This window comes from Hemicordylus capensis, chromosome 5 (genome assembly GCF_027244095.1).
Source record: "Hemicordylus capensis ecotype Gifberg chromosome 5, rHemCap1.1.pri, whole genome shotgun sequence".
NCBI lineage: Eukaryota > Metazoa > Chordata > Lepidosauria > Squamata > Cordylidae > Hemicordylus > Hemicordylus capensis.
The window spans coordinates 144,350,577-144,364,025 of record NC_069661.1 but is presented as its reverse complement, the minus strand read 5'-3'; the positions used below and the strand labels follow the sequence as shown (position 1 = coordinate 144,364,025).

Here is a 13,449-nt window from a genome sequence, read left to right as displayed (position 1 = left end):
ACTGTCTGGGAGGGCAGGCAGGGGGGAGGCTATGAAACCTTACCTTCCCCCCAGACGATTCCTAGAACATTGCTGGGAGTGCAGACTGCAACACTGTGCCAGGCAGCATGGAGCTCCGGAGGCCGGGACAATGCTCCGGCCTCCGGGTATCCCACAAAGCACCATGCAACATGCACAGTGCATTGGGGGATTCCTCAGGAGATGGGCTCGCTAGGCACCCGTCTCTTTGTCCACTGGGGCTGAACGCAGCCCCAGCGAACACACAATCCTGGAGCCCGGGTGAAGGGCTCGCTCAAGCTTTGAACCCTATCTAAGAGCTGGGTTAAAAAGCTAGGCTAGGCGGTGCTGCCTCGCCGGGCTCAGACCCAATCCCAGTGCAGCCTAACCCAGGTTGGGTTTCCCTAGCCTGGGTTAGGGTGCACATGAGAACAGCCTCAATGTGTGGATGATTTCACTTGTTGGTATAACATTAGAATTCCTAATAGTAAGCTAAAAGACAGCAGGTGCTTTATCTCTTATAGCAGCAGCACGGCTAAAAAGATAATATAATGGCACTAGAAAGCATGTGAACTCTTGGTCATATAGAAACCAGCTATCAGTTTGCACACTCTCTCTCTCCTGCTGTTTGAGTCGATAATGTAACTGATAGCCGTGTTACATAGCAGACTAGGAAGGAAGTGAAAGATGACACTCATGACTGAAACTATAATGTAACCCAAATACAATTATATTGAGAGGCTCTACACATGATCAACGTGTAGATCATGTGGGGGGAGCGGTCTTAGCTGCTTTCCCCACACACGAGCAGGGAGCTCTGGGCTGCCGAATTGGCTGTCCACATGATTACTGGCTCCGTCACGGAGCAGGTAGTGGGGATCGGGACCAACCCAGCCCTCGGAAGTCCCAGGATGCCCAGTGCAAGTGCACGGGGCATTCTGGGGAGACCCCCAAGGTCGGGAGGCTTGTTGGAGCCTCCCAGTCGGGAGTTTCCTCATGGGTTGCTGCGGCACGAAGCCGCTCTGTGGTGTCTCGCTATCGGAAAAACCAAGTTAATGGAGCGCTTGCTCCATCAATGTGGTTTAAGAGGAAGGGTATTTCTGAGGGTTTGCTTCCGGGAGCACCACAGCTCCTGTTGCAGCACATGACCATGCAGAATGGGGCAGGCCTCCCTTGGCCCCGTTGGTCATGGTTGTGAGAATAGCCTCATAGTATAATACACTTAACACTCTGCTTCTACCAAGTCACGGTGAAGAGTCCTGCACAAGTCCCATCAAAGTGATAGGAGTTTGCAGAACAACAGGTGTTGATGGCTCATTGGGATTTGAGGCTCATTGGGATTATTGGGATTATTGGGCTCATTGGGATTTTAATGGATCCTTCTGACCATAAATATCATGATAAGGATGTGTCTGTGATCTCTTAGGTTAAAACTGGCTGCAAAATTAGAAGTTTTTCTAGAAGGATGAAAAGTACTTCAGTTTCTTTTCTAGTGAGAGGAATGTCTTCATTTATGTATCTGTTGCTCTGCTGAACATTCAAAGAAGAGGAAAAGCCATTTTAGATTAGCATCATATTTGCTGCATAAATGGCTTTTTAATATTTAAGGAACATGTATTCCCATACAAAATTCCCATTCTCTTCAATCATTTGGAGAGGTCTTCTTGCATGTTCCTTGTCTATCTCAACCCAAATAGGCAGTGACACATAGCTTAGCCCTTTCTGGAATCGCGCCACATGTGTTGAATTCCCTCCCAAGCATTGCAAGAGCATATTGCAGTTTAAAGCTGTATACATACAAATTTGCAAACTACTTGGGAGACAACCCCAGTATGGATTTTTGAAAACCTAACACATAGGATTTTCAGTGCTACTTATATGCTGAACAGTCCAAAAATGTCAGACTACCTGAGCAATACACTGCAGAGCAACCTTCATTTAACACTTTCCCAAAACAGCCATCAAATAACTCATATATTCCCTTCATATGTGTAAAGAGCCAGCGTGGTATAGTGGTTAGAGTGCTGGACTAGGAGCAGGGAGACCCGAGTTCAAATCCCCATTCAGCCATGATACCTGCTGGGTGACTCTGGGCCAGTCACTTCTCTCTCAGCCTAACCTACTTCACAGAGTTGTTGTGAGGAGAAACTTAAGTATGTAGTACACTGTTCTGGGCTCGGAGGAAGAGCAGGATATAAAATGTAGATAATAATAATAATAAGATTGGGCTCATTTTATATATTCATTACGATAATTTATAGGATGTGCGAGAATGATTTAACAAAACTAGTTCATATATTTGACCTAAAAGTAGATATATGAGTGAAGAAATGAAGCTAAGCAATTTTAAAGGTGCAGAATGGCACTTCTGAAATGTGAAAAGACACAGCTGAAATGTACATTGTGCATTATGCAAACCAAATGGGACTTCAGGTTAAGGGAACATGACTTTGCGATGGATTGATGTATGTGGATCTTGTGGGATTGTTTGAAAGGAACATTTCATTACAAAACCATTCTTTGAGAGCTCAGCATGTAGCACAGTTAGCTATGTGACTGAAAAATCCTACAATGGTAACTACTCGGTCAGCCATGTTGGAATTGGTGGCCATTTTGAAATCCAGGCAAAAATGGAAATTTCCTGCTTTTTATTTTTATTTTATTTAACACATTTTTATACTGCCCCATATGCAAGTCCCTGGGTGGTTTACAATCTAATTAAAGCAATTAAAGCAGCTTAAACTACAGATAAAAACTCTAAAACATAAAAAGTATAAACTAAAAGACTGACTAAACAGGTATGTCTTCAGATCCTTGTAAAAAAAACTTCCAGAGAAGTAGAGGCTCTAATTTCGTTAGGAAGCATGTTCCAAAGTCCTGGGGCAACCCTAGAAAAGGCCTGGTTTCGAGCCGCCACCAACCAAGCCGGTGGCAACCGCAACTGGACCTCCCCAGATGATCTCAATAGGTGGTGGGGTTCATAAAGAAGAAAGTATTATCCTAAATATCTTGGAGCCAAGCCACTCAGGCCTTATAGGTAATAACCAGCACTTTGTTTTGTGCCCAGAAACGTAATGGCAGCAGAGTCATTCTTTTAAAATGGGTATAATATGATCTCCTCAGGATCATATGTTTGTATGCAAAAGCACGTGCTTGTTTCAAAAAGTGCAGATTTCTTTGGGAATGTCATTCAGCTAAGAAGGAAGGGGAACGAAAATAAAAAATGCGAATATTATACTGCCCTTATACAAATCTTTGGTGTGGCCATATTTGGAGTACTGCTTGCAGTTCTGGTCACTGTTTCTTAAGAAGGACATTATGGAACTGGGAAAAGTGCAGAAAAGGGGCCTGGAGCACCTTCCTTATGCAGCAAGGCTACAGCATCTGGGGCTTTTTAGTTTGGCAAAGAGGTGACTACAGGGAGACATGATGAGGTGCATAAAACTATGCATGGAGTAGAGAGAGTGGACAGAGAAAAAAATTCTGCCTCTCTCACAACACTAGAACAGGGTCATCCCGTGAAACTGAAGGCCAGGAAATTTAGGACCAACAAAAGGAAGTATTTTTTTCACACAATACATAATGTATGGACTTCTTTGCCACGGGATGTGGTGATGGCCACTAGCTTGGTGGCTATAGGCAAGATGCCTCTAAATACCAGTGGCAAGGGAGCAACAGCATAAGAAAGTACATGCCCTCACTTCTTGCCTGTAGGCTCCGGCTGCATCTGGTGGGCCACTGTGTGAAACAGGATGCTGGAGTGGATGGGCCTTGGCATGATCCAGCAGGGCTGTTCTTATGTTCTTAAGAAGTTCAGGAAAATAAGTGTATTACTCCTGTAATTCTCATACTATAGGTCATCTATTAGGGCAACCAAGGCAGTTTCTGTGCCAGAAACGGCTTGAAACTCACCTGAAATGGATGCGGATAATCAGTCGCATCCTACAGATTCTGGAGTTGAGCAGCAACCACTGGTTTGATTGCTAGCATTTTAGCAATTGGCTGATAATTATTGCAATCTTCTTGCTCCAGGGAGGCTTTTTTCACAAGTGACCTCACAACTGCCTCCTTAAGAGCAGCCTGAACTGCACCCTCTCATTAGAAAGAGTTTACTTCTTCCTGGAAGTAAACATCAGTCCCTCCCTGCTCAGTGTTATGAGCCAAAAAGGGCAAGGTAGAGCATTAAGTTCCTAGGCCCTATTTCTCCAAGAACCTTGACCACATCCTCAGGCCTCAACAACTGAAATTCATCCAAAAACACAGCCACTGGACCCATCAATAGATTTACCTGTTTCCTCCACTTGCACATTTCCTCCACTTGCCAGTTTCCATAGTGACACAAGAAATAAGATGCTGGATTCCACCTTCAGAGTCCCTGGTTCAAGACCCCTGACACCTTAGGTTTCCCACCACCACAGCATTTCTAGTCTGGCAAGACTTAGCTGTATTGAAACGGATATTGTTGATCTGATTTTTCAAAAACAAATATGAAAGAGCACACGCACATGTGCACACAGAGTCACAATGGACATTTAAGCATTTGCTCATTCTGAAAATCATGTGTGAGGCAACCTTTTCTCATGCCCTCTTAAGCTGGGTGGAGTTGTGCCAGCAGAACATGTTGAGACTCAGAGACTCTCACTTGATGTGTTTCCATGTGATACTGTGTAGAACCAAACAAGAGACTGTCATGTGAAATGTCTCCAAAAGCCTTTTTGGCCCAGAAGTCAACAACAACTCATGCTTAGTCACAAGTGAAATCTGAACTGTTGGACAGTACTGCCTCTAATTACAATCTGTTGAGCATGAGCCAAACCAATTTTATTATATAAATTTTATACCTAAGACCACAAAGATTAGAGTGCCAGGCAGTTTAAAAAACTGTCAGTCTGTGGAATACTTATGGATGGCTCTTTCATTTTTAATCACCAAATCATTTCAGGATTCCTAATTTCTTAATGGATCAATGTTTATAGGAGATCCCTGTGCTCAAGGTTTTGTGAGTGCTATTGTAGCATAGTAGCTAAGAACAAACCAAGAAGTTCCCCATTCAAGTCTCACCTCAGCAATAGACAAACCACTGTCTCTCAGTCATAGCTATAATATGGGATGATTAACACTGGCCTACCATACAAGGTTGTTGTAATGATTGCTGAGATAATCGTATATATGAAGCACCTTAGGACACTACAGAAATGCTTTCTTATTTAGTGACATACCAAAATCATAAGAAAACATGAGAAACATAATTTCTCAGGTGATGCAGAGCTTGCCAGACTAGCTCCATGCAGGAGCCATCCATTATTTGGGGGCACCTGAGGTGGAGTACCAAATGCTGCCATCCCTTCTCACCTGTCCCCCTGCTCTCCACCACTAGGTGGAAGCATACAGAGCCACTCATTCTCCTCCTTGGTGTGCCAGATTAGAAAAGGAGAAGAAGAATGCAGTGGAAAAGGAATGGTGAAGGAGAGGAGAGTCACAGCCTCAGTTATTCATGCACCGTTTATGTCCAGGTTGGATTACTGAAGTGCAGTCTAGGTGAGGCTGCCTTTGATGACAGTTCAGAAGATTCAACTGGTTCAGAATGCTGCCACAAGGGTGCTTGTGGGTGCTAGTTGCTACACAAATGTTACCACTGTCCCATGGCATCTTCACTGGTTGCCAATTTGCTGCCATGCCAGATTCAAAGTTCTGGTTTGAGCTTCAAAACCCTACATGGCTTGGGACCAGGATACCTGCTGGACCACATTCACCCATATGAATCTGTCAGGGTCCTCTGATCCTCATCACATGTCCCACTCCTGGCCCCACCACTGAGGTAGATTGGTTGACAGGGACCAGGGACAGGGCCTTCTTGCTAGTGACCTCATCTTTGGAATGCCCTTCTAGATAGAGGTGCTTCATCTGTCTTCCTCCTTGATTAGTTCTGGAGACCTGAAAAGCCTCCTTTTTAAAGCAACATTTTAAAAGTGGTTTTCATTGGGTTTCTAGTTTTAATCAGTTTTAGTCTTGTCTGCCATTTTATCCTCCTTTTGGTTTGCGTTTATGCTTGTTTTGTTATTTACTATTGTTTTATCATGGTTTTATTTTAAGCAGCCATAAGCAGCAGGGTCTTGGAGGGGCAGGGTAGAAATTTTTTAAATAAATACAAAATAAATGAGCTAGACAGTTTCCCCATTACTCCCCTCTTTCTCCACATGTCTTCTTTTCTGTTCCCCTATTCCTTTTGAAATCTAGCACATGGGGGAGAAGGAGCAGCAGCAACAGCTTTTCATGCCGCTGCAGATTGGGAGTGAGGGTTAGGTGAGGCAGATGAAGCTGTAGGTAGCTGCCTACATTTGCCTCATGATAACACTGGCCCTGGCTCCTGAACTACCACCCCATGGTTCAGGTGAGCTGAAACTTGTGTTGTCCACAAATGAAACCAGCTTTGCATACAACTCGCCCCAGGCCCAACCAAACGTGTACTGACATGCCTTGAATATGATATCACAAAGTACAACCAGGTATCATGCTAGTTATATACTGAGGCGGTTCCCACGATCAGCGGGAACCGCCTTGGCAGGGTTAGTGGGGAGAGCAGGCTTAGCCAGCTGCCCACACAACTGCCAGCTCCGTTACGCAGCCCCCGGAAGCTCTGACATGCCCTGTGTGAGTGCGCAGGACATGCTGGAGAGACCCCCGAGCCAGGAGGCTGCTTTTAAGCCTCCCGGTCGGGAGTCTACTGTGGCGCGGAGCCACGCCACAGCAGCTCACAGTCGTAGAGCCCGGGTTAGCAGAGCGCTCACTCTGCTAACCTGGGCTTAGGGGAGGGTTACTTAAGTGGGTGACCCGCTTAAGAACCACCGGGCTCTCAGCCGAACCTGGTGGTTCACATGATGGGAGGAAATCAGGCTTGCCTCCGCTAGCCCGATTTTCTCCCACTGTGTGAATAGCCTCACTGTGGGTATAGTATATCATTGCTGCTGAGTCTGTTGTAGGGCTGGTTCTATATGTACAGTGGGCTAAGCCACACATGTATAGGCTAGGCAAATGCTCACATGGATGTATATGCTTATGTCTCAGGCGCGTCGTTCTCATGATGGCAGGATGGTGCTCGGTCCCAATGTACCACTGTGCACAGAGAATTTGCAATTGGCAAGTTTGCATTTATGAAGCTTCCTTCTGCTGAATCCATCTGGCCCAGCGTTGTCTACTCTGGGGCCTGAATATGTTATGGTGCTGGGTTGTAATGCGTTGTTTCCTTTACATATGATGTCACACATAAATGAAACTGCATATAGGGATCGAAGGGAAAACATGACAGCAAGACAAAGTGATTTTGAGCAGCAAGCTGTGCATGCTGTAATGTGTATTTCCTGTCCTGGCTGGCAGTGGCTCTCCAGTGCCTCTTTTCATTATGGAAATAGCCTGAAATTGGTTTCATTTCAAATTCTCTGAGGTCCTTGGAAATGTTGGTTATTTACCAAGCGCTCCACTGGAGTAAATTCCGCTGGCTGCATCACATCACTGTCTTCCTGAAGCTGATGCTTTTTGTTAATCATAATTTCTGCTGCCTGCTTGTCATAATGTTGCTCTTCCCTCCCTTCCTAGATAACCCAGCACTCTTCTGGTTCTCCCGGCATATTTCCCTCTGGGGAAGTATATCTTTCAACTTGGCAGTCTTCATCAATCTAGCAGTAGCTCTTTTCTATCCCTTTGGAGATGATGGAGATGAAGGTAAGTGGTTTCATGTCTAAATTTTCAAAACTCCAAAGAAAGCATTTCATTGCTGGATTCTAATGCATCATATAATTCCTCTTATATGTGCTGAAACCTTTATACAGCAATCCTGAAGGGAAAGGTAGTATGGTCTACTGGCAAGCCTGGGTGGTATAGTGGCTAGAGTATGTAGGAATCCCAAGTTAATTTTTTCTCTTTGCCCCAAAGCTTTCTAGATGGCCTTGGGCAAGTCACTATCTCAAAGCCTGACCTGTCTCGTGGAGTTGTTGCCATAATAAAATAAAACTCAATATATGCTATCCTAGGCTCCTTGTAGGGAAGATGGGGAAATAACATGGAAAATTTGGGTTCAAATTTATATTTTGCCACGTGCTCACTAGGGGTATGCATGAATAGTTTTGGAGTTTGGGGCAATTTGATTCACTAGCAAATCGAATTGCAAAAAACCTGAATTGATTCATCAAACCAGCCAGCCACAGCTAGTCGGCTCAACAAATTGAATTGGAAAGTCATGGAAAAGTCACAAATCGCCCCAATAGGGAACAATGGGGAACTTGAATCACCCCATTATTCCACATGTGTAGGCCCTGATTGATTGATTGATTGATTGATTGATTGATTGATTGATTAAGTGCCATCAAGTCGGTGTTGACTCTTAGCGACCATGTAGATAGATTCTCTCCAGGATGATCTGTCTTCAATTTGGCCTTTAAGGTGTCTCAGTGGTGCATTCATTGCTGTTGTAATCGAGTTCATCCACCTTGCTGCTGGTTGGCCTCTTCTTCTCTTTCTTTCAACTTTTCCCAGCATTATGGACTTCTCAAGGGAGCTGGATCTTCACAAAATGTGTCTGAAGTATGATAGTTTGAGCCTGGTCATTTGTGCCTCAAGTGAAAATTCTGGATTGATCTGTTCTATGATCCATTTGTTTGTTTTCCTGGCTGTCCATGGTATCCTCAAAAGTCTTCTCCAGCACCAAAGTTGAAAAGCGTCAATGCGTTGTCTATCTTGCTTCTTCAAAGTCCAGCTTTTGCATCTATAGAGTGTCACTGGAAAAACCATGGTCCAAACGATTCTAATCTTTGTAGGTGTAGACACATCACGGGATCTAAATATCCTTCCTAAAGCCTTCATTGCAACCTCACCAAGCGCTACTCTGCGGTTTATTTCTTGACTGCTGGATCCTTTACTGTTGATGGTCAATCCTAAAAGGCAGAAGCTATACACCACTTCAATGTCTTCATTATCAGTTCTGAGGCTGGTTGCTGTACCCATTGTCATTAGTTTAGTCTTCTTTACATTTAGTTGTAGTCCCATTTTTTTCACTGTGCTCCTTGACTTTCATTACTAGAGCTTGCAGATCATCCGCATTCTCAGCTATCAGAGTGGTGTCATCAGCGTAGCACAGGTTATTGATGTTTCTTTCTCCAACTTTAAAGCCACACTCATCCTCTTCCAATCCAGCTTCTCTCAGTATATGTTCAGCATAGAAATTGAATAAAGAAGGAGAAGTATACAGCCTTGTCTTACTCCTTTGCCTATCTGGAACCAGTCTGTTTTACCATGTTCCATCTGTACTGTGGCTTCCGGTCCTGTGTATAGGTTTCTTATGAGAACAATGAGGTGTTCTGGGATGCCCGTTTTCCTAAGGATATTCCACAACTTGACATGGTCGACGCAATTGAAGACTTTTCTGTAGTCCAAAAGGACATATTGACTTCTTTTTGGTATTCTTTGGCTTTCTCAATTATCCAGCGCGCATCAGCAATTATGTCTCTTGTTCGTCGTCCTTTTCTGAAACCAGCTTGAGCATCCGGCATTTCCCTTTCCACGTAGGGCTCTAATTTGCGTTGGATGATCCTGAGCATTATTTAGCTAGCATGTGAAATTAAGGATATTGTGTGATGGTTTATGCAATCTGTTAAGTCTCCTTTCTTTGGTATGGGTATGTAGACTGACCTCTTCCAATCTGTTGGCCACTGTGCCGTTCTCTAAATTTCCTGGCATAGTTTGGTTAGAGCCTTGACTGATTCTTCTTCTGTTGTCTGCCATATTTCTGTATCTATTCCATCAGTTCCTGTAGCCTTCCAACTTGGTAATGACCGGAGTGCTGATCTAACTTCATCTTCCCGTACTAGAGGTTCTTGCAAGTAGGGAATATCTTCTAGAGTGTCTTGGATGTTGACATCCCTGCTGTACAGATTTTCAGTATACTCCTTCCATCTCTGTTTGATGTTCTCTGAATCAGTTACTTTCTGTCCTTTGGCATCCCTTAACATATCAATTTGAGGTTGGAACCTCCCTCTGAGTTCAGAGATCTTTTGGAAAACTTGCTTTGTTTTTCCATGTCTATTTCCATCCTCAAGGTCTTTGCAGATGTCATTGTAGTACTGCTCCTTGTCTCTTCTAACAGCTTTCTGTGTAGGTCCTAGGGACACCAAAGTGGGTTGGGTGGTAGGGCATGATCCAATTTATGTACCACCGACAAAGCAATCGGGCAATTTTTGAATGTATTTTTGAATTTATTCTGCATCAGTAGGTCAATGACCTAACTCTGACAGGGAGTGGGTGGAGTGGGGGAGAAGAAGCACCTTTAAGTGGGTGTGGGGTTGGAAGTGGTGTATTTATGCTCTGTGTGCCACACACAACGCTACCTATCGGTGCGCACGGAGAAATTTAAAAAATTAAATCCCCAGATATAAAGCAGCAGGCTTTATTTAGAGATGGAGGGAGGTGGGAGGGGGAGTAATCTCTTTTTAGAGAAATTGTTCTTTGCAATAAAGTGTGGTGGTAAAACCTATAGAGCCAATTCAGATGAACACTGGCTTCTTCACATGATAACGTTGGGGCCATGCTGGCACCTGCCCTCATGTCACCAGTGGATGTGCTGCTTGATCTCGGCATGTCTTTTCATTGCACAAGAAGGGTGTCCATCTGCCCCGCTACACACATTCCGAAACTCTGTTGGAAAGGAGCATTGGAACATCTGTAGAGGGATGATTCAGATGAACACCCCCTCATGCAATTAAAGGACATCCTGACAGCACGTTGGATGATGTGTCGGACCTGTTTTGATGTCAGGTCATGCATGTTCCTGGCACGTCCCTGCCCTGATAGTGCATTGGGGCCGGTGTTTATCTGAACCATCTCATAAGGATTGTACATGCCTTTGTTGCATGAATGATTAAGATTTTAAAAGTCGCAAGCTATACATGTGATTGCCAATGGTATTAAAATTCCATGTTGCAGACCTAAAACACTTAAATAAATCTGGTGTCTAGAGTACATTGGCACTTCATGAAATGTAAGTCTCTTTTAAGTATTTCAGCAAGGTCACTAAATATACACATACATACACCACATTTATTCATAGACTTTATTATTCACCTTTCTATGAAATAAACTTAAAGCAATGTAATTATAACTGATAATTTAAATATAATGTCAATAAAAAGCAAAACAGCAACAATTATATGGGCATTATATTTTAATTATCAGTTATAATTGCTGTTTTATCATTCCTCAAAACCATAATTCATTTGCCACCTGTGGTCCAGGAAAGCCTTCAGAAATAAGCAAGTTTGTACCTGTTGGCAGAAGCTGTAGAGGAAGGTTGCCTGGCAGATCTCTCCAAGCAGGGAATTCCAGTGCTTTGATGTCAAAACAGACAAGTTCCTGGACTGCATTTCAGGCATCCTGGCCCTCTATAAATGAGGAGAGATGGAGCAAAGCTGCATGTACAAATCCTTAAGGAAGGGATAGAATATTAAAAGAGACTGCTCCACACAGTATGCAGGGCCCAGACCAGTTAGGATGATAAAGGTGATAACCTTGAGTTGTGTCTGGAAGCCAATTAAGGGGCCAGTGCCAATGAACCGGAATTGGAGTAATATACTCTCTGTATAATTCAGAACAAAATTGTTCAGTGTTTATGTTTAGGAAAGATTCTAATTCATTTTAAGCTGTCAGGATTAAGGAGATCACATCTGCAATGAGTTTGAGGAGACAATGAACATATTTTGTTTGTAGAAAACAGAAGCTCATGTTTAAATACGGATGTACTTAATTTGTGATGATGACGGAATTGGTGCTGGAAGTTATTAAATGAATAATTCGGCCCCAGTATCTTTAACTCCTTAGGTAAATTTTCTTTTTCATTTTATCTCATTAGTCCAATGCCTCCAACATGTGCAAACATGCTCATTAAAATGCCCAGTTTCCTCAGGGCATCTGATTTGCTCCTGTCACATGTTCTTTTGGGTTGTCTCCCTGAGCTTGCTGAAGCTGAATATCTGTTTGGCTCCTGCCATGTGCTTTTGGGAACACTGAAGTACATTAACCAGTAGCATTCTTGGATTACTCAGGTCAACCCCAGCACCTAAAACACATGGATATGGCCTCATTTTCAGTGTGGGAGAGTGTCAATAAAGAGAAATACCGCTTCTGACTTGGCATGAGTTTCCTTTATGGAGGAAAGGAAAGAGCCCATCTTATAATCATTCTAGTCACTGTTAACCCCACCCATACCAATCATTCACAAAATTCTAATTACATTAAGTAGGGCTGGAAATGTTTGGATGGTGTACAAATGGGGAACTGCACCCTCTTTGGAGTGGCAGCTTTATTTATTATGAGTGCTTAGATTAACTAGACTCGCCATGAAAAGGAGTGCTGCTCTTGCCTACAGATTTCAAGCTGGAGAAGAAAAAGATGCTCCCTCCACGCTGAGAATAAAAATCCTGTATGTAAGAGCCAATGGGGCTATTCAGATGAGCAGCCCTCCCCAGGCCCGTACTGCCCTACCCAGGTAGGGCTGCTCATGTGGAGTGCTGGGATCAAGCACCAGGATCAAATGTTGACCTGCCGGGTTGCCCAAGTATTCTCCTTGGGCTTTTACTGAGGTAGAAGGGCACAAACGTGCCCTTCCATCCCAATCTCTGGTCCTCTGCCTGCAGCCCTAGCAGCCGCCCATCTGGGTAGCTAGAGTGCCTGGCACTGGATAAATGCCCCAAGGCATTGTGCTCCTTGTGCAATGCATTGTGGGATGTGGGAAGCTGAAGCCTGCTTCCCCCCCGCCCACTCCCTCGCTGCTCTCTGAGCCATCACACACCAGTCATATGGGTGCGTGGCTCTGGTAAGCCCAAGAGCGGCTTAGATTGTGTGGAAGGCAGGATGGTTCCTGCCTCCCCCTCAGCCCTCCCCAGCTGGGTAAGCCTCAGTTGTGTGAACAACCTTAGTGTATATAATCTATTGCTTTTTCTGGTATGTACTACTTCATCTGCAGTAAGGTGGTAGGATTGCATGTTTTAATGCTCCCATGGAAAAACTCTCTGCATATTTTTTTAAAACCTTGTTTTTAAAGAACTAACGGAGCGTACTTTCCATTTATTTCAACATGGTGCATCTTACCATATTCCACAGAAGTGTCATTGAATGGATTGCTGTCTGTAGCTAGTTTGAATCAGATTTAACTGTAATAGGTAATTTAATTATATTTAATAATACTCAAGTACTATAAATGTGGGCTATATCAGACTGCAAACACATGAGGTAAAGAGTTAGTGCTTATACTTTTGAGTGGCTACATCTCGTTTGAAGATGATGGATCCAAATAAAAATATCCCTTTCAAGTTCCCATAGGACTCCCTCCCATATAAGTTTGGGTTATATCAGACTGTAAGGACAAATGTTATTAGGGGTGGATACATGGACATAGTGATCTAAACTTTT

At 43.7% G+C, this 13,449-nt stretch overlaps 1 protein-coding gene across 8 annotated transcripts in view; it reads left to right on the top strand.

The window, feature by feature from the left end:
• The window catches only part of ITPR2 (inositol 1,4,5-trisphosphate receptor type 2), a 352,451-nt gene that overhangs the window by 282,669 nt on the left and 56,333 nt on the right, over positions 1-13,449 (top strand). For all 8 annotated transcript variants that reach the window (XM_053252991.1, XM_053252992.1, XM_053252990.1 and 5 more), the window contains one exon: positions 7,591-7,716. In XM_053252991.1, coding sequence (XP_053108966.1) covers positions 7,591-7,716 — 126 coding nt within the window. The remainder of the gene's footprint in view (positions 1-7,590; positions 7,717-13,449) is intronic.